A 23,758-nucleotide genomic window follows, 5' to 3' on the forward strand; every position below is an offset into this window, starting at 1 on the left:
TGCATTCTTAAGGGATAGTAACAAACTCGCGGCATCTGCATCGTTAGAAGACATAGACATAGCAGGGCCAGGGGTGTCTGTGACACTTTCATATTGCTCAAATTCGTCACGAGTTTCGCTTCGTGGCTCAGTGTCGTAAGAACTAATCGATAAAGCCATGCGAAATTGCTCATCCTCCTCAACTTCATTTTGCGGCGCGTAGCGAAACATATCGCTTGTAGGCATCTTCGATATAGTTTCACTTGAACGAGGAAAAACAATTCCTTGTTTTTCGAGGTGATCTTTAAAAGGATTTTCCCGAACGCGACGAGACCTTACCTGCGACATGCCGACAGTCGCAGACGAAACACTTTCGTCTTCTTGAATTGCTCTACGTAAACACTCCATAACTTTATGTCTCGGAGGAATTTTTCCCCCATAATGACGTTTGCAATATGATTGCAAAATAAAAACATGTTTTCGGAGAAGACTCCAGTTTTTAAAACCGTTAAACGTGTAGGAAGCTTGGTCAACAGCTAAAATTTCTTCCTCCAGCCGATTAACAATGGATGAGCCAACTTTTTCAGCAGCATCTTTTTTATTTTGAAGCTCAGCTTCTAACTTACGTCCGATTGACTCCAGTCGCACTATAGCATTCTTTTTCTTTCTGGTATCTATTTCTCCGGGATGTTGCTTTTCTTCTCCACATTTGAACACAGAGTCGCATCGCTCAAAATACAAGTCCTAACTGTATGTCCCATTCTAAGATGACATCGGCTACACAAATTACCAACGGATTGATTGTTAGACTTCGCTTCTGCTATCCGTTGCTTTGTCAACCTTTCTTCACGTTTCAATTTTTCTATGGCATTGTCATTCTCTTTAATTTTATGGTTGAGTCTTCTCGATATATCTAGCTATCGGTGTCTTGCCAGTGTTCTGATATAGTTGGGTACTATTGTTCATATCACTTTCTTCTTGACTTTCTTCGTCGCTACTTGCCGGTCGCCTGTCAAATGTCTCCTCGTAATCGTCATCTTCGAAAATATTATTCGTTTTGTTTGAAAAAGTTAACTTCTTTTTAACTAATGGCGTCGCACGCTCAATAGTCGAGGCAAATGTTGTACTTGAGAATCGAGATTTCTTTTCCTGTGGGCTGTATTGCTTCCCCTGCAAAATAACAGGGGTAGTTGATTCGTCTATTTTGATCACCATCCTCAAAGTATTATCCGTATTAGGCACGGCGCTCAGACATCGTATAGCATCTTTAAGATCAGAGTTCTCGTACATAGTCACATACGTGCCTTCATCATCTCGATATTCAATTCGAACTCGGTCGCTGACAAGGAATGTTCCACCAACAAAACGCTTTATATCATTTTTAAATGAGTCCAACGACATTTTGAACAATTGTTCGTCATTATTGTAAGTTTTTACTTTACATCTGTCTTTGCCATACAATATTTTAACTTGAATCATTATTGTAAACCGAATTTTTCTAGCTCAAACGTTAACTTTTCGGCGAGCAAACGTAAACAATTGTACTTAGAGAACATGACGTTTACGCGCGCAAACGTCACCGGAAATAAACGTAAAACAAAACGTTTGATTGGACACGGTTCACGGTAGCTTGCAAACGGTAGTATTGTTAAAACACATTGTACATTTTGCTTGCTCATATGCTAAATCACTTCAATTCATTGGCTATTGTTTCAAAATACCGTTTTAACGTATAATTCTACTTATTAACAACTTAATTCAATAAAAAATTGTGAGGTAAAAAACCCACCTGTATCAAACAGGATGGAGAATATATAAATATACATACAACTCACACAATCAAGAAACAAGTTAAATATTTCGCTTAAATATAGCCTTGGAATGCTATCCCGTTTCTGTAACTCAGTACTTGCACTTTGTTCCCTTTGAATGATAATGCCCCCAGTGATGTGAGTTGTCCCTTTGCCAGATCTAGTTTCTTCTGAGAAATCATCATTATCCCATGCAAGAGTAGTTGGAACATCACTAACAAAGCCTGGAGGAATAGCAGAATCATTGGATATATTCATCTGTGCAAGGGCAGTTTCATGGCACAATACAAATGAGTGTGACATGCAATGTCCAAAGCCACTCAATAGAAAAATCACTGAGGCTGAACCTGTCAGTTGTCTAAGTGCCATGGCAAGTGCTATGCTCTTGGGTGTAGGATTCCTTCCCCCAGATGCTAAATTCAGAAGGTCTTGTACAATTAATGTTAGTTTGGCATTGTTCTTGCCCTCAATTGGCACGTACTCACTTAAAGTTGGCTCTGAAGAGAATCCACAAGTCCAAGCCGAGACATTAAAAAGTTCACATGGAACCACTTTTTGCACATTATCCATTGTCAAATCAGATGCCAATGGTGGCCAACGAAGATTCAGTTTTGGTATATCTTGGACCTTTTGGCGAAGAATCAATGCAGCATTGTATAAATTTGTAACTCATTGACTCTCGAATTTTCCTCAGTTTCTGTGTTGGAATTCAGATCATCATCATCAATGGTACCGGTGTAGCTCTCTTCATCAAAGTCTTCATCGTTGTTTTCTGACTTGTTTGACATATGTTCCTCAACCAATTCGGAAGAATCCAAATTTTCCACATATACAATCTCACTAACATTTCTCATTTTCGGTACTTAGAACACAAGTTGGGGATAACTTTTCATCAGTTGTTGCTTGAGTTTAAAAGCTCTATATTTAGATGCATCCACATTCTCGGTGTCCTTAGCAATGACAACAAATTTCTCCAGCAAATCTTTCATATACCTTATTTGCTTATTTGCAATGACCTCAGTCTCGATTACTTTCTTACAGAAGACATCATAAGACTTCTCGTACACTTATGTAGATCTTTCAATCTCCAATTGCTTCTTTGTCTCTCTGGTGAGAAATTTTGTATAATTGCAGTAGCAAACTTTGTGATAGGGGACTTCCAGTGCTACACAGTCTTTCCCCCGGATTTGCACAAGTATCCGTTCATCATTCTTTCTCTCGGCAGCTGTACGTAGAAGACCAGCATCAATTATTTCTGCCAACATGAGTGGGGTTCTTTTTCTCTTCTTAGTTACCTGGTGCGAACAAAACTATTAAACTAAATATCTGCTAATAACACAGTTGGATGTTTGTAGCATTAAAAACTATTTTACCCTAAATAAACTTAATTGACCACAATTCAAGATATTTTAAAACCAAACTCGAGAATGCTGTGCTACTAGTACACATTGCACTATTGCACTAGTATAATTATATCTATCAAAATGACCATACCTTGTCTAGTGAGGACCAAGAGGCGTCTCTTCCACAAACAATACATATCTCTGGACTCGTTTCTTTTAGGCAAGGTCTTATTAACGCCTGCGACTGATTGGCGTGTAATTTTTCGTCTTGGTTCTATTGGTTCCACTTCCACATGTAGTTCTTCGGTAGAAGTTACAGTTTTAGAGCTAGTTCCTTCTCCTTTTTCTTCTTTTCGCTGTTGTCTACGGATATTCTCTTCATCAGAAAATCTCTTCCAGCATTTCATACGATGGTACCATTCTAAGTTAATGCTGTCAGGGTTCTTCTCCTGTTCTCCATGTATGAATTGACAGATCCGTCATCGATGTTCTCGTACGATTTCTTAGCTATTTCAGCTTGTTGACATTTAAGTTTGGCCCATTTAGACCTACACTCAAGACATTTCTTAAGCCCTTGGCGTGTAACTTTGCAAAGTTGCTCCGTAACGCCAACAAAATGAATAAAACATGAGGATATTCGAGTTTTATAAATATTTTCAGCCATGATTGTTTTGCATAACTAAGCGTGTTTCCACTTTGAAGCATGTGTGTGCTTATGCGCGTGCGCAGTGCGAGTTTGGCTGACAAGCGCATGCGTATTTGCTACTAAAACAATGGCGGTTCGAATATTTCGAAGCGCGAATATATAAAACTTTGGAGGGATTGTTCTCCCAATTGTGCACCTGTTTCGCTTGGGGAACAACGGATTCTGATAAAGTAAATTTTTATCTATTGATTCATGTGAAAATTATGTAGTTCCACGAGGGGTGCAACGGAATCCGTTTTCTAAGCATCTTTTGGATGCTCATCCTACGGCCTACTTGTTTCTCCGCATTTTGTCACACTGCTGGGAGTCGAAGGAAAGAGACATTATAACTATACTTCAGCCGGATTTAAATTCATGTCAATAATAATACCATGTAGTTTATGTAAGATTTTGTTATATATTTTCATATCTTTGTTTGTGTGAAATATTTATGTAAATAATTACCATTAAGTAATCCAACACCACACGTGTAGTGACGTAGTGGCAAACCAGTGAAATATGTAAATATAGGATATCACAACTCATTTCTTACAAAGTATTCAGCACCTGAGGAGCTTTCAATAAAGCGAAAACGTTTGTGCAAAATGATTAGATTTAGTGTTGTTTGATATCCTTTGTCTGATCTTCATTGCTTCCGAGACAAACTTTTTATATATTATATATATATATATATATATATATATATATTATATATTATATATATATATATATTATATATATATATATATATATATATGCGGGTTAGTGGTTACGTTTCTACCCGCAAGATTTCTACCCGCTATATTTGCCCGAAAAGGCCTGCCGAAGAGGTAACACTAGTATTTCTACGCCATACTAAGAATCGGTACTCTTTTCTACGTCACAAGCATGGCGGAGCAAAAGTTCGCACAGGAAGTGGCAAAAATCACGACTCGAGAGAGCTATATAAAATCTTTTGAAAAAGCCAATTTTGATTCTGTTTTCAGAAATAAAATTAGGAAAGTGAGCACTTTAATTTGAGCTAATAAAAAATATTTCCAAAGGCTAGGATACCTAGGACGTATTATTCTTGATCATATTGGAATAAGATATTTCCAATAGCATAATCATATTAGGGACCTGAACCTTGCATGTTGCGTGATTTTTTAATTATATCGTTTCTATTGTTTCAGTTAAAGAAAACATAATGTCTTCATCCTACATCCTACATTTACCAATATTATTCACTCGAGAGCAAAATATTAGATAATAGCATTTTTATTCCTCTCCTATCTCATCGGACTGATTTCCACGACCTATAAAATGAAATAAGTTTTTTAAATTATTGATTTAATTTTAAAGGATTCGCTTTATTATTTATTCACAGTAATAAAACAAGATGACCAGAAGCTGTACTTACTGAGCGTTGGCACGAAGACTTATTTCAATATTATGTTATAAGTTAATTGTATTATAAAATTGCTGAAAATGTGCAACATACCTTCAGTTTCAAAAGATTGTTTCATTAGTCTGTCTACATTGACATAGATTTTTCCTTTAATCCATAATTCCAACAATCTATCGTGCAGTTCCTCAAATGTTGGTCTGTTTTCTGGTAGTTGACTCCAGCAACTTGACATTATCTTATATCTGAAAATAGATGAAGTAAAAATTCTTTTCGTGAATTACATTCTTAACTATGCTTTAAGGCGGCCGTTTCCCACTAGGAGAAGTTTTTGTCTCCAAAAGGATTCCTGTCGGTACGCGGGCTTAGCCTGAAACAATATATATGCAAAACTAAAAAAGGCTGTGCATTTTAATTATCACGGTTCGTGGCCAATGCAGAAAGAGGTTGTGAATAAAATATAAATATAACAATAATGGGGTCTTACATATCATCCGTGCAGTTTTCAACTTTCTCCAATCTCTTTCCATTTAGTAGAAAATTCCGGAGTTCCCTGTCCGAGACTTCTGGGTAAGGTATCTCCCCTTTTAAAATAAAATAAATAATAAATAAAATTCAGTTCAACGCAGGGATAGATTGCCGTGGACGTAATTTACTTCTATAAAGAGACCGGCTTAGAGAGGCTCAGGTTTAGAGAGTACGATGGTTTCATATATGATGGTTTCATAATGGTGCATATATGCATTGAAATTTCAGGTGTATAGAGATCAATTTGACAGCGACACGCTTTTAATATACAAAATCACAGCGAGCAACAAAAATCGAAATTTTATGCATCAAGATTTATTACCGTTCATTTTCTTTGTAATTTTTCTTCATTAGAAGTTAGATATTCTCTCCGAAATATTCGAGAATGTGCTGAATGTGAAAATATCTTGAATATGAGAAATATGTTTTGAATCCCACTCCTATTTTTCGACGCCATCTTGAAAGAAAATGTAAACAAATTGCCGCCGAAATGACATCGTCCAATCAAAAGCCGTGTATAGCATTTTTTCACTCGTGAAAAACATCGTACGTCCAATCAAATTGCATGAAATTAATTTACACAGTGAAATACGATTTTTTATTTCAGCATTCTGCTGTGCATAAATCTCTATACAAATATGATAAATACCAATATTTAAGCAAAACGACGAATTCCTGATATTGATTTGCATAAATGAATAAAGCGGATTTCCTTACCTAATGTACATATTTCCCACAAGACAACTCCAAACGCCCAGCTAAAAATACGAAAAATAACACTGAAGAAATGACATTGAACTAGACTTCATTTCATGCAAAAGTCGTAGCTATACTAGTAACCCGCACTTTTTTCACTTGTTTGTTTCTCCGGTTTGAACGAAGAAAAAATCAGACTTTATTGAATGTGTAGACGTAATTAATTTGGTCTGGTATTTTACGAGTATTTTATACCGGCAAGAAACGAATAAAATATATATCCTTAATACTCACACGTCACTGGCGGTAGAATAACTTCGTTCTTGTATCGCTTCAATTGCCAACCACCGGAAAGGAATTCTCCCCATAGATTTTTGCACGTATGCTCCTTCACGTGATAGACCAAAATCTGATATTTTCAAAGTTTTGTCTTTGCCAAGTAGTATATTTCTTGCAGCCAAGTCACGATGTACGATGCCATGGTCAGAAATGTGTTTCTAATTTAGATAAGTAACTTATAATTTAATACAGGCTTCATAAAAGTTGAACATGCACTAAATAACTATATTTGTTGAAATCACATTTATTATTTATTTACCATTCCAGCAGCTATTTGATACGAAAACGATTCTAATTGCTTGGAATCTAAAGCAGCTCGAATTTCCTCTTTTATTCTGTTTGAGATCTCCGCATTGGAATCTTCTGCATGATCGTTGGTAGAATTTGTCACTTCGTGTGACTGCGCAGCCACGATATCTTTACACTTTAAAAGAAAAAAGTGTATTTACACAAATGACTGATTTTCATGCAATATCACTACTATGAGATAGCTATTCTGCAATATCTGGTATAATGATAGATAGGTCGAGAATAAAAAATCAAAAGGCCCCAAAATTGCCGACAGTTTCGCCTATAGCCTGATGAGGTAGAAATAGAAATATGTACTGATTATTGTAACTAAATATAGGGGGAAATATGCAACTGAAAGTTGAGCTATGACAAAAACAAGCTTTTTTCTTCACAAAGTTGCGTAGGTCCGCAGCCCATAGTTCATAAAATAAGTCGCGATTTTACTCGTATATAAACAGCTAATATACGTATATCCTAAATGTAAGTAAATATCCTCTCTTTATAATAATAATACGCTTGCAATCGCCAAGATGGCTGGAACTTTGAATTGACTCTATATTTGCTTATTAGCTACATGCCCACCTTCTTTTTAAGAGCTCTCAGGTAATTGAGCAAATTTCCACCTGGCGCGTATTCCAACACTAGGCATATTGGACGACACTTTGTGCAGCAACCGTACATATTAATGACATTTTCATGTTCTCCAAGGTCTTTCATTAGATCAATTTCCCGTAAGAAGTCACTAAGTTCGTCTTCATTAGCGGATTCTAAAATAAATGTTAAAGGATTCGAATTGGCGCCGGATTATGTTTTTAAAGTTTTCAACAACATCTATTATTATTATGATTTATTATTATTATTTATTATTATTTATGTGACAGATCTATACGTTTTCTCTGAATTTCATATGTATATCATTAATGAATATAGCTTAACCTTTTAGTGTTTTTATGGCAACTGCTGTCAATTCAGGATTTCCGTTAATTCCATGGGCTTCACCAGCGTATACTCTGCCAAACGCTCCTTTGCCAATGATTCGGCGAAGTCGCACAGAATCCGGAGGAAGTTCATATCGACTAATCGGCTCCAATATATCTTCCGGAATCTCGTAAATGTTGTCTTGAGAAACGTAAATCAAATTCATCTCTTTTGTATTCACTCCGTCTCCCAGCAGATCGAGATCAATACTAATCAAACAATGCATAATATCGTCATTTCGATTGACACTGCATGCGCATGCTTAGATGCGTTAATGTCATTGTGATTGGCCGTGCACGTGCAGCTATATGTACCTGTGCAGCAAGCCGCGATTATGCATGGGGTTTTAAATTCCGGGTCATTCATGTTCGACGGATTGGTTTTTGGGTTTATTTAGCGGACTGGATCAGTGAGCTCGTTACGTCGCTTACACAAGTATAAATTGCTATAAGCTATAAATCCAGAAAGAAAGGCACTGAATAGTGGTACTTGCTGTAGCTTTTCGATGTTTACTATATATATAGTGGGGTCTTAAGTTTTCACGCTTTTCGACACAAATTTTTAAATATGGCTATACCTAATCAACTCATATTTATATATTGTTCTTTACCGCGTGCCGGCAAAATCCGGCACCTATATATTTTGTCTTTTTAATGCGTATCTGATCTGAGAAGCACGTGGTTAAAAACTGGATTAAGCATGGTAACTACGTAACGATTTTAGCCAATTATATGACAATCAAAGGTAATTTAAAATTATTTTCATGTATTTCGTCAAATGTTTTTCATTTAGCGGGCGTTCTATAATTCTATTGTTCTTTTGTTACCTAAAAGCTATAGTTATTCACTCACAACTTTCATTTATTACATTGATACTTACGATCGTACATTGATGATGCTCCTATTTGTAATTATAGTTTCCATAGCGTTTTCAAATTCTGTTTCTATAAAAGTCATTTGCTTGTTGTGACGTCTACGTAACCAAACGATGAAGATTATAGCAATCAGAATCACAGCCAGAGGCGTTAAGACGGCGACAACTACAACATTTGTGTAATTTTCCACGTTCTTATTCCCGGTTTCTAAGAAAATTGAACTAAAGAGTCATGATACTATATATCGAGAATTGCTATACATATGTAGAGTGCGTATACCTGCATGCTGTCTAGTAAATTTGGTGAAAAGACCATTTGCACAATAGTGACCTTGATTGGATATATCACCACTGAATTCACGTGATTATTTTCACATACATCACAGAGATCTTATACGATTAATCATCACAAAGAGTTCTTAGATTGGTCATCACAAAAAGCTGTTTTTTTACATAGGATCGCGTATACGTATTTTAAATAAATTATTTTCGCACTGCAACAGCCATCGCACATCAGAACACGGCAAATTTCATCACACTTCGTATTTTCCAATCATCTTCAAATTTCATCACATTTTCAAACTTCCATCCAGAATCGAAAACGTAATTTGATAAAATTATCTTACATTTACAGTCGCGGCAATAGAAGCGTTCCCAAAAAATCGAGTAATTTATTTGTTTAAATTTATCTGTTGGTTTACCGGGTTCATCAAATAAAATTTCCGTTTCTATTTATTTCATTATCCAATAGGATTAGAGATTGGTCAGTTCAAAACCGGAAGTTAGCAGTTTTTCAAGGAGTTTTTCAAATATTTGATGAACTCCGTAAGACAAGTTAGACAACTGATGAATTTGAGCAAATTAATTACTGGATATTTTTCGGAACGCTTCTATTGCCGCGATTGTAAATCCTTAATGTTTCTGACCATTTTTTAACATTTTTTGTTGTACTTATAGTTTCTTTCTTGTTGAATTTTATAGCATGGTCGTTTCACCGCCTGTGTTTTACCACTTCGTGGCTATATATGCGCGAGCAATGTTTTAAATTAGAAAAAAGTATAGAAAATATGATAACGTATATTTCTTGCTCTTACCTTTTAAGTCACAAACCCCATTTATTTCCACTAGGTTGCCTTTGCATGTACAAATTCCATTTATTTTCACTCGGTTGTCTTCGCATGTGCAGTTATATTTTCCCGTTTCTGCAATCGGTTTGCATGTCTCTTTTGGTCCACAAGGATTTTTCTCGCATGGTTTTTCATCTAAATCACATGCATAATGACATAATTTTGCTGACAATTTTGCACACGCCAAGCGGAATTTCTCTTTGTTTTTCTCACATTAGTTCTGCATGAAAGCGCAGAGCAATGAAAAATTCCGCTCCGTGCGCAAAATTCCACCTAGTGGAAAACCGCCTTTGGGTAAATCCTTATGCACTTGCCACTGACCTATACTAGATATATCTAACTCAGTGGTCGTTGCCTTTGCAAGTTAGGTATAATAGTACAAGCTTGATCTAATTACAATATATGCATCGGCCTTGCGGACACATACCTATGCATTTTTTATTACGCAATACCAAACCACCATGGCATATACATTCACTTTTTTTACCATGGTTTCCAACCCTACGACACGAACTATTCTTAGGACAAACTTTATGTTCGCATGGAAAACCAACTGTAGAAGAAAAAGATGAATCACAATAAGAATTTACATCAAACGTGAAAAATGATAGGTGTGGTCATGCGCGTAAGAAAACGATACGTGGTCAAGTGTAGTCATGCATGCACTTAGTAAGTAAACGCGTAAGAAAACGATACGTGGTCAAGTGTAGTCATGCATGCACTTAGTGAAACGATAGGCTTTATACCAGTAAAGAAAAGATTATGTCTTTCTGCGTGTTCACAGTGATGATCTGCGAATGCTTTAATCTAAAGAAAATTTTAAAATTGTAGACCTTTTACCTAAGCCAACGATAAAAATTAACTACATGCATAATCACAAATTAACTTAGCATCAAATGTGGTATAACAACTGCCTATAACGCTGCCACCCTGCTCCCTGGTTATATTGGAAGGTAATGACAAAATATAACAATTTATTGCCTAAATCAAGGATAAAATCATTGTTCCCTCATGAAGATTACTTCATCGCCAACGACATAGCTGCTGTTACTACATAGTCGTAAAGAATTGTTATTTAGCACAATTGGACAATATATTACATCACGCATGCATGTTTGCATTCAGGTACTGGATACATTGTAATCACATAAATTAGCGTTACAGGAAAGTGAAGACTAAAAACGTGCTGTGTTTTTCAGTCGGGAAAATTTTAAGTGTAAAATTGATGTACTTGATCCATAAGAGTTATCATTAATTCAATAATTAGAACCAGGCATTGGTTCAATTCACTCTCGGAAATATAGTCTCGGTATATCTCAGACAAAATAAATGGCAAAAGCAAACGCATGCAGGGCAAAAGAGCTAACATAAAATCCAACATAAAATAAGAAATCTAAAAACATGGAGGCGGGGAGCAAGTTAATTTAAACGTGAAAGAACTGCGAAAGGAAAATCAATACTCACATATGCATCATACGTATCTCCAATTGTTAAATTATGTAATGTGGCGTTGTAACTAGAAACCTGCGAAGATGCAATAGTGATTCCTGAATCGTACAGGCATATGAAGTATATATATATATATATATATATATATATATATATATATATATATTATATATATATATATATATATATATATATATATATATATATATATATATATAAATATATATATATATATATATATATATATTTACTTTCGATGTTACATTGTAGTATTTCGTATAGAAAGGCTTCGGTTCCGTTTTTAAAAACTCCTCGTCATGGTATATCGTAAATGCGTGATAGGTAAAGTTACTCAGATTTCTCCAAATTGTATCATTCCAAGTAAAATGTACAGTAGCAGTTTTTTCTGATGTTCTTTTGTAAGTCGCATTCATCTGGCCTTTCACTATACTTCATCGCCATCAAACGTATCTGAGGAATAATCAGATTTTGTTTTAGGTATATGGAAAAGACATACTTCCAGACCGAGGTGATTTTATACATCTCCAATCCCATAAAACATGTACCATGAGCATGTTCAGATATTTATTTTTTATATCCCAAGGAAACAAGGTTAAGAAGTAGCTTATCATGCATGAGGCATTTTTATAAACAATATGTATTGAAAGGAAGCATTTTTGTTCGCGGGCGCTTGGCGTGTGTTTTGCTGCCACTTGCATCCAACATTATATGATGTAGATTAGTTAAGAGGAGTATGCATGAAGTTATTTCATGAATTAAATTGCAGTGCAATTTTAAAATAACTTTTCCAAAATAAACAAAATGACGTAATGTTATTTGCACACAAACTAAAAGTCGTGAATGAAGGAACTTGAAAACCAGAAAAGATAAATAAAAATACTGGCAAATGTACAAAAATAACAGACTAGCAGAACTGTATTTTGATAACCAGCTCGAATTCAAAATTCTGTCCTAAATTCAAAAAGAATATCTTGACAAGATTTTAAAGAAGCACAAGTTCTATATCATGCTAATACGAACTGAACAAATATTGATGCGATGTCGTTCGTAAAACATCACTGGACCATGCAGGTACTATCAATGCCGATTTGTACTCGCCATTGCATGATTACTTGTATTTATAGCATATTTTACAAATCATGCATTGTCTTGCATTTTATCTCGGAAATCCAACGTGCGTATAACTGCATCGACTTCGGGTAACAACTCATATACCATCTGAGTGCACGTTTATATATTTCCCAGGGCCTTGCATTGAGTTGTACAAAAGATTAGTTAGCTTTTAACTGCATGTATTTAAGGGCAGAATTGGCCAATCAAAGTCGTGTATTTCTGAGTAAACTAGAATTAAATTTATTACTATGCAAAAATGTAGTTATATATAGAGTTTTATACAACGGGCCCCTGAGGTGTAATATCAGGTGTTTATCTTAATTACTTTCGCATCAAATGCTGTGTGACAACTGCCTAAATAGACACTTCTCGACGTATTGACTTAAGGAACTTTGTCATTTGATGCAAAGTTGTTTTGCCACACCACTCCCTGGTTATATCGGAATTAGTTTACTTTATATTATCATCTACTTACAATTACATCCGCAAATAATTGTTTTACTGATCTTTATACACTCTGAAAGTAACAACAACATATGACATATGAATACAACGCATCAACAATTAGAGTCTCCATTGAAAGAAAAAAATGCCTGTAAGGTGGTGGCATTATATATGCCAGTGACATATAAAGTTTGCAATGAATTTCATGCTATTTTTAAGTGTTAAGACCAAGAATTATTCTATCAAGATTTATCCTTTTATTAATTTTTTTATTTTTGCCTCAATTTTCAATGTAAATCTATAGGATGACTAATTGCTCTGCGGCCAGACCATAATAGCATTTGTTACTCGAAGAATATTCTCTTTCACTACGCATTAGTAAAAGAGAACAATCAAATTTAGGTTTCTCGGCATCTCAGTTAGACGTTTTTTTTTCTTTTCATGGTACTGCCCATGAAACATGACTAAATATTTGGTATATGAAAACGATCGTGGCAATCAGTCGAAGAAAAACATTATAAACTGCTTAATCGTTTAGGTTGACTCGTATTGCTTTTAATTTCTGTCGAAGATGAAATTCACAAAGATACGTTTGTACTTTAATTGTCGTTCAGCAACTTCTAATTCTGTTATTTACATACGCTAAAATTAACCTCAAAGTAGTTGATTTGTTGTATTAAATAGTGTTAGTTGGTTTGATTCCAATTTATATATTAAGAAATATGTCTCCTTTGAAAAAAATTTACACTTACTGGGTATATGGAAAATCCATTTCCTTTTTGCTAAGGAAAGCGTCGTTGCTTCAAACTTATCCACAGCCTTCATCTTTTAAATTGGAAATTTTATTATTGGGATTGGCGGTATATATTATTATTAAGAACTAGCTCATTTTTAATCACATACCTCTAACTTGTACCAACAATTATAATAAACATGCTTTTTTTTCTCTTCGAAGGTGGAGCTTGCATTTTCTTGCTTAATGAAAGTATCCTTAAGGAGGAAAAATTTAATAAGTTTTTATGATTAAGATAAATTCATTCAACGGTATTGTATAACGCTCAACCGTTGTATGTTACTAAAACGTCATGTATTAATTGAAGGTATAATCGATGCAAAAGTGTAAACTCTTTGTTTGCAAAATGCTTGTTTGCCAAAAGCAATAATTTTGATCCTCCCACTTTTCCCATTTTGATTCTCCCGCTTGTTTTATTTTATTCTGTGTAATAATTTAATTGTTATATATATACATAATTATATAGTATGTTGAATCGGAGGAATGCTTCGCATGGGAATTCGAGTCTGGTTCTTCAGTTTCAACAAAGTTCATTAAATCATCTAAATCATCATCAAAACTGCAGTATTTCACCAACTGATCAATATTTTGCATGTAATGATGTCAAAATATTTATAACAGTCTCCATTTTGGTATGCTTATAAAGATCTTAGAAAGAACAGATGAAACAGACGGCTTTGCATTTCAACAACGAGAAATTGTGTTAAACGCGATCAGCCCTTCATTCATGAGTGAGAAATTTCCAGGACGTTTTTCCAATTTTTATGAGCGTTGGTATAACTAGTTTTTAAATATAGAGTAAAGAAATATATATAAAGTAATAAGAAAACAGTTAATTTATAATCTGGTATAAGTTGGCCAAGATCCGGTTTTTCCCCTGCGGGACACGCAACCGATAAAAATTGTATACATTTGATATCAGCCACAAAAACTGGGCCAAGCATGAAGTAATACAAGGACCAGATGTTTACACCATGAAGTATAAGGACTCAAACGCTTCTGTAGGCCGCATTTTTCATCGAATCGTTTAAGGCGACTGAAACGCGTGTCATATATAATATAACTTACCAATCCAGTGTTCTTGATTTTACGGAATTGATTAACGTCGTCATAAATTTTTCGACACTCGCTTATTACTTCCATTTCTTGACGAACGCCAGGCAGCCGAGTCTTGTTTGTTTCACTGATTAAAATGAACGGAAACGTCTGTGCTTATGTACATTGCATGTATAGAATTTTAAACCGACCATATATTAACTGGTTCTGTTTTCTTCTTGCGGTCCGATATCATTCTTGCAAGCTGATTGACTACTCGAGCGAAATTGGGAGTTTAGAAGTCTAAAGATCATTGGCGCACGTATATAGGAGCGGTAGTATTTGCATGTGGCGCCCTCGTGTATTATTTTCAAATTTGCGCGACTTGTCGCTATACTTATCGCCCTTTATCACTATAGTGACTATACTTACATGTAGTACTTGGCTTCCAACGAAAAAAGGATTTCAAATTCACCCTTTTTTGATAAGGTATCTCGGTTGTCAATTCCAAGCGGATATTTGTTACGCCACATGGAGGTTCTTCGCAAAGGTCTAAAATTGCGTATAATCGAAAGAGTTACACACGCCGTTTTTTACTCATTACTGCAAAACAAGCTATACCATGTTAATATGCAAGACCCTTATTAAAGATACGCCTGTGCATTGTTTTTTTTTGCAAGATTGGGTACTAGGCAGATGTTTGGTTCTCCTCGTGAAAATGTCAAGGTGGCTGATGTGATAGAATATTTCTATTTGTGTGCAGTGAACAATGACCGATTTGCATACAGTATTAAAGACAAATTTACAACCGGACTATTTCTCAAGGGTGAAAATTACTCATTAACGACAATTACAATTAAATGGAAACCAGACTTAACGCGATCTTTGTAAGCTTCGATCCTTTCAGCTATATATTTGTACGCGTTCTTAACGCCCGGACATTATAACGCTTCTAATTAGCTACGTTTTCTAACTTTGCACACCGTGCGCACAATTAAGAAAAAGCACAGCCATGACTATGTATTCAACGTAGACACCATTTCATGCATGCTTACCAGTTGTATTCATGACACTACTCCAGTTACTAAATGTCGACCATCTGTTTTGTTTTAGAGCGAGCACTCTAAATTTATAACCAGTATTCGGCTCGAGGTCCTCAATTGTATACGTTGTATGATTGGTCTGGTGGATAAAAACCCAAAGAGAAGTAAATTATAGGCTAGCATGACTAAATATTGTATGGCAATAAGACTTCGTGCAGTTGGGTCGCGCCTTTCGTTGGTCGGGAAACGATCATCCCCACTGCGTCCACAGCTATACGTATACGGATTGGCTTTCTTGTTCAAAGTCAAAAAGTCATCAAGTCAGCCTATTCTTTCTGTCAAGGTGGCTGATGTGATAAAATATCGACAGCAGTCTCTCTCAATAAAAGGACCTAGGAAATCTGAATTTCTCGATGCTTGCATGCATGGCATCAACGAAAAATGTGTTTGCGTTTTTTGTTTTATACTTTAATTTATTTGGAAATAGATTTATGACCATGGTTCGAAAAGAAGGTAACTTACAAGAAGGTATGGCTTTATGTAAGGAAATACAACATAGTGCTGGCCTCTCTCGTGACGACCCCATAATGGCTTCACTTCTAAAATATAATCAACATCGCTGTGGTTCTTCAGCTCTGTTGTATTAAAACGTACTCGTATTTTCTGCCACCCAGTCTCAACCAGTTTCGGTGCAACAGGTTTCGGTAAAGTACTTTCTGAATTGCTGGCTATATGTGCAATTTAGAAAGAGAAATTATGATGACTTTCTAAAAAGGGCTGAGTTGGATAAGTTCAAATAAGACAATTATTCACGGAATAATTCCTCAGGAATTTAACTGACCTTTTTCCACTAAAGACTTGAGATATTCTTGACCACAATATGTCGTGTCACAGAAAGCTGGATATTTATGAAACAGCTGTTAAACCAGAAAGCAATCATGACATTTGTAAAAGAGGTTAAAAAATCTAAATTAATCTCCACGGTATAATCTCGTAATACAAAAGGAAGCGAACTATATTGGATGAATTATTGAGAAGACCAAGGCAAGAGAAATCTATGAAGGCAGTGATATTTTAAATTTACTATGACAAATAATTGAATGTCTTTCAGTTGCCAAAGAGATATACCTGATTGGGGGCTCGTAAGTATAGCCAGCAATCGATGGGGTGAAGGAACTATACTATATATAGTTCCTATATATGTTGTCTAATGTCTATGAGTTTTGGACAGTTGTTATATACCACATTATGTGAAGTTAATTGTTAGGTGATGCTACCACCCTGCTCCTTCGGGAGCGAATTCAGCAGATACTTTACAAATTGATACTGACAAAGCAGGAAATATCCAATCCAGGAAAAAAATTACAAGAAAAATTTTAGGAAGGCTATGACCCCATGCAGAGAGAATTATGGATATTGCCTCCATAGACAAACATATTATATAGCTATTCGCTAATAGCGCAATCATCTAAGAATCGCTGTCGGACGAGGTTTCCATACTAGAAATGCAAGTTCTGCCGTCCGAAAGACGCCAAACGCAAAGGCAAACGCCAAGTCCATGCAAGTAATCAAAAAAGATTTAATAATTCGACTTTGATGATTCGACAGAATAGTCGATTACCCTGACATGCTCAAGTTAACTAATCTTCAAGATAGTAACATCAAATATCATCACGATCACGTATCTTGCTGCAATATCGAGCACGCGTAAATTAAAACGAGTTAATATTCATTTTTTGTAAACTTACGTTCTGATTGGTCGATTTGTACTACGTGAGTGAATGTTATATAGCAACAACGCCACGGCAGTGCCGTTATAGGATTTTTGCACTAGCAAAATGGCGGCAACAAACAAAAAAATTGCCGAACTTAGTAAAGAGGAAATTAATGTAATTATAGATGAATCCACACTAAAAATACTAAACGGGCATGCAACCGCTTGAGGTGTTTCAGTATTTAAAGGTAAGCATGTGTTGTTAGTTAAGTTTAAAAATGATATAAAGTTTTTACGAGTTTACTCAAAATGAATATTAAAAGCATTATTAAAAGCACTCTTTGTTTGTGCATTATCCGGTTTTACATGCACTCGTTCACAAACAAGGAACGAGAAAGAAGTTCAATACTGCACTCGGCTTCGCCGAGTATTGAACTTCTCGTTCCTTGTTTGTGAACGAGTGCATGTAAAAACCCGATAATGCACAAACAAAGAGTGCATTAATCCTTAATGTACTCACAGAGTGCATTAATCATTAATCGTCATGTTTAATCTATTCATCATGGTATTTATAAATGGGATTTTTAGGTGCAAAATAAATACATGTATACGTGTAGCTAATCAACGAATTTGTTTTACAAATATTGATCGGTGCATGTATGAGTAAAATTTCATTACTGACACAAAGCACAGAGACAAAAGAGGTTTTCGATTCAACTTATATAAAGCGTGCACGAACCGGCTCAGAGCGGTCATTTTAATAAAGAAAGTTTAGTTATGGGAAGGACAAGTTCTTTATGACTATTAATTATATCAGTAGCTTTATATATTTAATATAGAAGCTAGAGCATTTCAGGGAACTCGTCGGCTAGCTCTTGTAACAAAAGTGTCGGACCTATATTGTCATTGAAATATCGGTGACTCAGTTGCGAAGACAGGAATTAAACATAACAAGAAGTGACGGAAGCGAGATCGTATATACACTCATTGCAATATTAATTAAAGCTAGCCAACTGCGACTTGTAAATCCACGTATAAGCATTGCATACCTAAAAACGTAAAGAGAGCTTTTCGGGTGAAAGGCGTCTGAAAACAATGGTTTTTGACTTTGTTTGATTAACGTTAAATTTCTTATTTAATCTAACGTGTATGATATGTCTAAAACACTTTACAAATGGTATTAATTGTATATAACCCTGTCATATCACCACATGACATGTTATAGAATAGTACTTGTTAGTAGTATTGAGCGCAGCCTTTGTACTGACCGTGATTATAGTTTATAAACAAAGCCTCACTTACTTTATTCTTGGCCTTGCAGTCTTTTAAACATCTTGTCCTTCTTTTAATATTTACCTCAAGGGCCCCACATAATGTAATCACTGTTAACAATAGGCGAAATACTTGCTCGCAGAAGTGCATATCGTGAGATGTATCAATTCCTCGCGGACGAGACAGACGCTAAGCTATGCGAGCAAGCGGCGAATGAATTCTAATCAGATAAACGAGTGTTGAAATTGTCGTAAACTCTAGATCACGTTTGAGGGTATCAAGTACCCAAACGTCTAAGCAGGTCGCATAAATTCCCGTTATTGGGGGTGGCAAAGGGGGGCCGGGTCGTGATACCGTGTCACGCACGGAATTTTCGAAATTTCGTTACGAACAGGATAAAATAACATCACGCATCACGAACTTTATTGTGGTATTTAAATTGTTTTTGTAAGCGTAGTAAACACATAATTGAAATAATTGAAATAAATATCAAATCTAAGGAGAAGTTATTTGTTTCAATATTTCATGGTGCAAAATGATTATTTGTATTATACGATATGTCATATGTCTATATATTGGTGGGTTTCACCAATCATTTAATAAGTGATTTGAGTGTGGGTTAGTCTGAAATATTTGATATTTGTTTCGACGCTTAAGTTGCACATGCAGGACACACCGACTAAAAAGGCTAAAAATTATTATCATACTTACCAACACTGAATAGAATGGACAGCAGTATTTTTTAGTGGGGAAACTTTATGTAATATTTATTATAGTAGATGTGCGATTCCTGTATTTAACCGCAAGTTTGCCATGAATCCGCCATTTTGGATACGCGCAGCATGCGGGGCTTGGCATCGAAGTCTTTCGTTTCCGAAGTCCGAACACAAAGTGGCAAACATTATTGCCTTGTGGGTGAGATTAATTTTTCACGATATATAATCAGGTAGTCACGAATCACCCGTCTGTGACCCCGGATTCACATCAGTCGAGTTTCCTGGCTTAGACGTTTCTATAATATGCCGGATTGCGGCTCTTGTGAGATATTCACTTTAAGTGTCTCGCATAACACAATTTTACGGCCAGAAACAAACAAACAAACTTTTTGACAAAAGTACATCGCGGAATCAAATTTCTTCGAGCATATATAGGAAGTTATTTCTATATGTTTTGTCTCTGATTGATCAGATTATGTGATCAGACCTTGGAGCTGGTCACGTTCAAGGAAGCTCAGCTGCATGTCAATTAAGCCGGTGCCATATATCCTAATGGCAATTTGAGTACCTACGCGCATGCAAAGAATACCCAAAAAGCCGCCATCCATCGACACCTGCGGCTGCATGCCTGCCAATAAAATGTAAAGAATGGTATAAGATAATTTATATGGGCATTACAAATAATCGTATGGTAATTGTGTAGGCAACATTAGGCAACTTGAGTCTTGAAAATGTAATGACAAGCTCAGATGCCTCCGTACATACCATACATCCACGAGAGAATTGCATGTGGCTAAACAACCCCCCACAGACATGTATATTGCAGCTATTCGCTAACGGTATTATCATGAGACTTCTATTCTGCATACATGAAGACATCATGGAACTCATGCACTTAAACTTGCTTATGTTTTATGATAAATATTTATGATCGCAGAAGGTATGCCATGAATGCAGGGAAAAACCTTGATGTCTTATGAATCCTTAACAGCTGTAACTTTATTACTGGGACCGGCTTACAAACACAAAGGCCGTGTGTTAAATTTATTTCTGGAAATAACGTACATTTCGACCATTTCGATAAAAAAATTCTAACTCGGGTGTCGGGAAGAAGCCGAGAGAAGGGTTCAGTTATATAATCCGGCTTTGATGATTCCACATACTGACATATAATTACTCTAACATACACAAGTCAACTAATCCTTAAGATAGCATTCATGTCGAGCACGTATTGGAAAAACTGTTAGCCTTTTTCTTAATTTTAAAAAACTCTGGCATTTTTATAGCTATATGTAAACGGTATTTTTAGAAAAAAATATACGTATTTGTATTGCAAAATATACGAATTTGTTTTATCGAATATTTATTCATTGATGTATATACATGCATGAGTAAAAATTCATTATTTACACAAAGTACAAACAGAGGTTTTCGATTCAATCAATTTTCTTGACACACTTAGCAGCAGGATATACATTCTGGCGAAAATAGAATCGTGAAGGTGCATGTGCATTAATTCCACGACTGCGGTAATTTATGCAGTTATATGAAGTGGCTTTATGAATATATATTATAGGGTGTATTTCAGTGCACTTATCGGTGTAGCAAAGCTCTTGTAACTAGGGTGTGAGACCGGAAAATATATTGAAATGTCTATATATTGTTCGATTTTCAATGCTCAAACATGTTTTGCTAGCTTTATCAAATTATATGATACCTGCATGATCAGACAGAATGATACCCATGCATGCAAGTCAAACCTGGTTACTTTTATTTTAGACGAGAAGTAACGCTTGCGAGGACAAAAGAAGTCAAGACCTCTTAGGGCGCTTTCCTTTAGGGGGTCAAAATGGCCAGACCGATCATATTTTGAAATGAAATAGAGTATTTCGTTAATAAAGAAAATAGCGGTGAAGTTGCATTTCCCGTGCTATAGGCAGATGTGAAATTAATAATAACGATATACTGGACTGCAGATTTCTTGAAACAATCTAAAATACAAAGTAATCTGTCTGTACTAAAATACAACAGGACCGGTCTGGCCGTTTTTATCGTATGTTCAGGTAGGGAAACGAGGCGTTTTTATTCTTTTTTTCTTTTTCGCAGTGGGCGAGACACGATTTTTGAACAAGGACGCGCACGCTCATTATTTTTTAATAATCGAATAGCGGACTTTTTTATATACGGCTAGTCTTTGTATAATTTGGAAGACGGAAAGTTTACACTTGAAGAGGCAGGGTAACGAAAGATTGTATATACACTCAATGATATACGAATACTAGCTCAATTGCGGCTTCGCAGTAGTGCTCTGAGATGCAGTATATAAGCACTGCCAAAAAAAAATTAATGAGAAGTTTTTGGATGAAGGCGCCTGAAAGCAAGGGAGTTCGTTTGAATAGCGTTAAATTTCTCATTTTGTCTATATTTATAACATGTAATTTGTCTAAAAGCATCTTGGTATGTAAACCTGCCAGGCTATACAACCCTGGCAATGGGCCACTGGCATGCTGCATGCATGCACAAGTCACTTTCTGTTTCAGATAATTTATATCACTGCTTTATTCCCCCTATCTTGTTAATAGTATCTATTCATTATACATGTATAATTTGCGAAGACTTCCATGGGGTTGTATAATACAGACGTTTGGAGAGACGCCGGAAACGGAAGCGAGATCGTATAAACATTCACTGAAATATGGGCACTATAGCTCAAGGCATGTGACTTCGCTGTAGTTAGTGCTTTGACATGTCTAGAAATATGAAGCGAATTTTTCGGACAAGGGCGCCTCAAAACAAAGGGACTTTGTATGATTAACGTTAAGTTGTTTTTTTGTCTAAAATGTAATTTTTCACCTGGTATTAATTGTAGCAATACATAAACCTGCCAGTCTCACTATACCCTTAACCCGAGCAGCTCTCGGAGAGCTATCAGCTGAGCTAACGACCTCGCAAGGCAGTAAGCTCACGTGTGCGGCGGGCTTTACATGCACAACTCAGCTTCTATACTCAAGATATTTATATCAATTATCACCACATTTCCACTTGTAGTAGTATCGAACACTGCACTTGTACTGACCATGGATGAGAATAGTTCATAAACAAGGCATCACTTTCTTTATTCTTGCAGTGTTTTTCACACCCTATGATATTTAGCTACCTCCAGAGCCTCACACAATGTAATCACCGTAATCAGAAGACAAAATACTTGCTCGCAAGAACGCATCGTGAATAGCATTCCCTGCGGACAGTAAATGACACGCTATATGAGCATGCAAGTTTAGCGGCAAGTGATAAATTCTAATCAGATAAACAGACCGTTTTCATCTTCGAACATTTCATGGGGCTATACTAGTTTATCAGCAAATCGTGTCCCGCTTGATACAGAGTTGCGTATATATAACCTGAATTATATCTATTATAATAACCTTTGGACTGAAAAGCAAATAGGAAATTATTAAGTATATTATCGGTCAGTGTATATAAACACTATATATTAATACTATTGTTCGTAGGCCATGTTTTTACCTAGGTCGTAAAAAGTTAATATATAATCAAGCTCTATATATATAGTAAATTTGCACCATGCAACATTGAGAATTCAGTAGCAGGAAGAATCATAGATTCGTTACAACACCTGTCACCTGATAGTGAAATTTTATATCAGCTAAATTTTCTATAGATATACTTTGTCTTTGATCAATTATCATGACAGATACAGCTTGGGTAGAAATAGCTACTGTCTTTTTAATACTGTACATTTCCTAAAAAAATACTTCAACCTGAACTCCCTCACCTTTTCGTCTTTACAACGTTTGACACATGGTGAGATATTCACTTCAAGAGCCTCGCATAACACAATTATAGCCAGAAACAAACAAAAAACCGCATGGCGGAATAAAATTTCTTGAAGGCCCACACACACACCGGACGCGAAGCGGCAACGCGACGCCAATTTTGAGTTTTCAGAAGAGTTTTCAGAAGCATACAGTAAATTAAAATCTGGAAGCAAAATTTGGAATCCATTGACGCCAGAGCAGTCAAAATGTATTATTTTTATGTAATATACAAAAATATTATGATAGATTGAAATTTATTTTATTTTTGAAAAATAAAAAGCGTTGAAA

General features: G+C 35.7%; 2 protein-coding genes across 8 annotated transcripts in view; one reads left to right on the top strand and one right to left on the bottom strand.

The window, feature by feature from the left end:
- Positions 1-5,329, top strand: part of LOC114538353 — a 54,949-nt gene extending 49,620 nt beyond the window's left edge. For all 4 annotated transcript variants that reach the window (XM_028559511.1, XM_028559510.1, XM_028559513.1 and 1 more), the window contains one exon: positions 5,185-5,329. In XM_028559511.1, the coding sequence (XP_028415312.1) occupies positions 5,185-5,258 (74 nt within the window). In that variant the 3' untranslated portion in view covers positions 5,259-5,329. The remainder of the gene's footprint in view (positions 1-5,184) is intronic.
- LOC114538355 (proto-oncogene tyrosine-protein kinase receptor Ret-like) lies at positions 4,620-23,491 on the bottom strand. 4 transcript variants are annotated; one of them, XM_028559522.1, is made up of 23 exons: positions 23,428-23,491; positions 16,774-16,849; positions 16,455-16,660; positions 15,945-16,071; positions 15,322-15,441; positions 14,923-15,037; positions 13,965-14,051; positions 13,814-13,886; positions 13,093-13,134; positions 11,735-11,954; positions 11,499-11,558; positions 10,781-10,841; positions 10,462-10,587; positions 10,002-10,169; positions 8,914-9,115; positions 7,993-8,243; positions 7,639-7,823; positions 7,025-7,189; positions 6,721-6,923; positions 6,448-6,488; positions 5,690-5,786; positions 5,299-5,447; positions 4,620-5,113 (listed from the first exon to the last, which is right to left on the bottom strand). In XM_028559522.1, the coding sequence occupies exons 10-23, from the start codon at positions 11,915-11,917 to the stop codon at positions 5,076-5,078; spliced, it is 1,929 nt and encodes a 642-aa protein (XP_028415323.1). In that variant the 5' UTR covers positions 11,918-11,954; positions 13,093-13,134; positions 13,814-13,886; positions 13,965-14,051; positions 14,923-15,037; positions 15,322-15,441; positions 15,945-16,071; positions 16,455-16,660; positions 16,774-16,849; positions 23,428-23,491; the 3' UTR covers positions 4,620-5,075. The 4 variants fall into 4 exon arrangements, with proteins under 4 accessions (XP_028415323.1, XP_028415322.1, XP_028415324.1 ...); XM_028559521.1 differs by lacking the exon at positions 23,428-23,491 and adding an exon at positions 18,949-19,197; XM_028559523.1 differs by lacking the exon at positions 23,428-23,491 and having other exon boundaries at positions 16,587-16,660; positions 16,774-16,938.
- Between the last annotated feature and the right edge of the window lie 267 nt (positions 23,492-23,758).

This window comes from Dendronephthya gigantea, unplaced genomic scaffold (assembly GCF_004324835.1).
Source record: "Dendronephthya gigantea isolate DGI-Jeju-01 unplaced genomic scaffold, DenGig_1.0 000181F, whole genome shotgun sequence".
Taxonomy (NCBI): Eukaryota; Metazoa; Cnidaria; class Anthozoa; order Malacalcyonacea; family Nephtheidae; genus Dendronephthya; species Dendronephthya gigantea.

What these genes read in the sequence shown, in the direction of transcription:
- LOC114538355 (XM_028559522.1), bottom strand. Translation starts at nt 11,917, where the DNA reads ATGAATGCGACTTACAAAAGAACATCAGAAAAAACTGCTACTGTACAT. An exon ending in GCGTAATAAAAAATGCATAG is followed by an intron (nt 10,170 to 10,461) that starts GTATGTGTCCGC and finishes CATGTGATTTAG; the next exon opens with ATGAAAAACCATGCGAGAAA. An exon ending in GTGGGAAATATGTACATTAG is followed by an intron (nt 5,787 to 6,447) that starts GTAAGGAAATCC and finishes TTATTTTAAAAG; the next exon opens with GGGAGATACCTTACCCAGAA.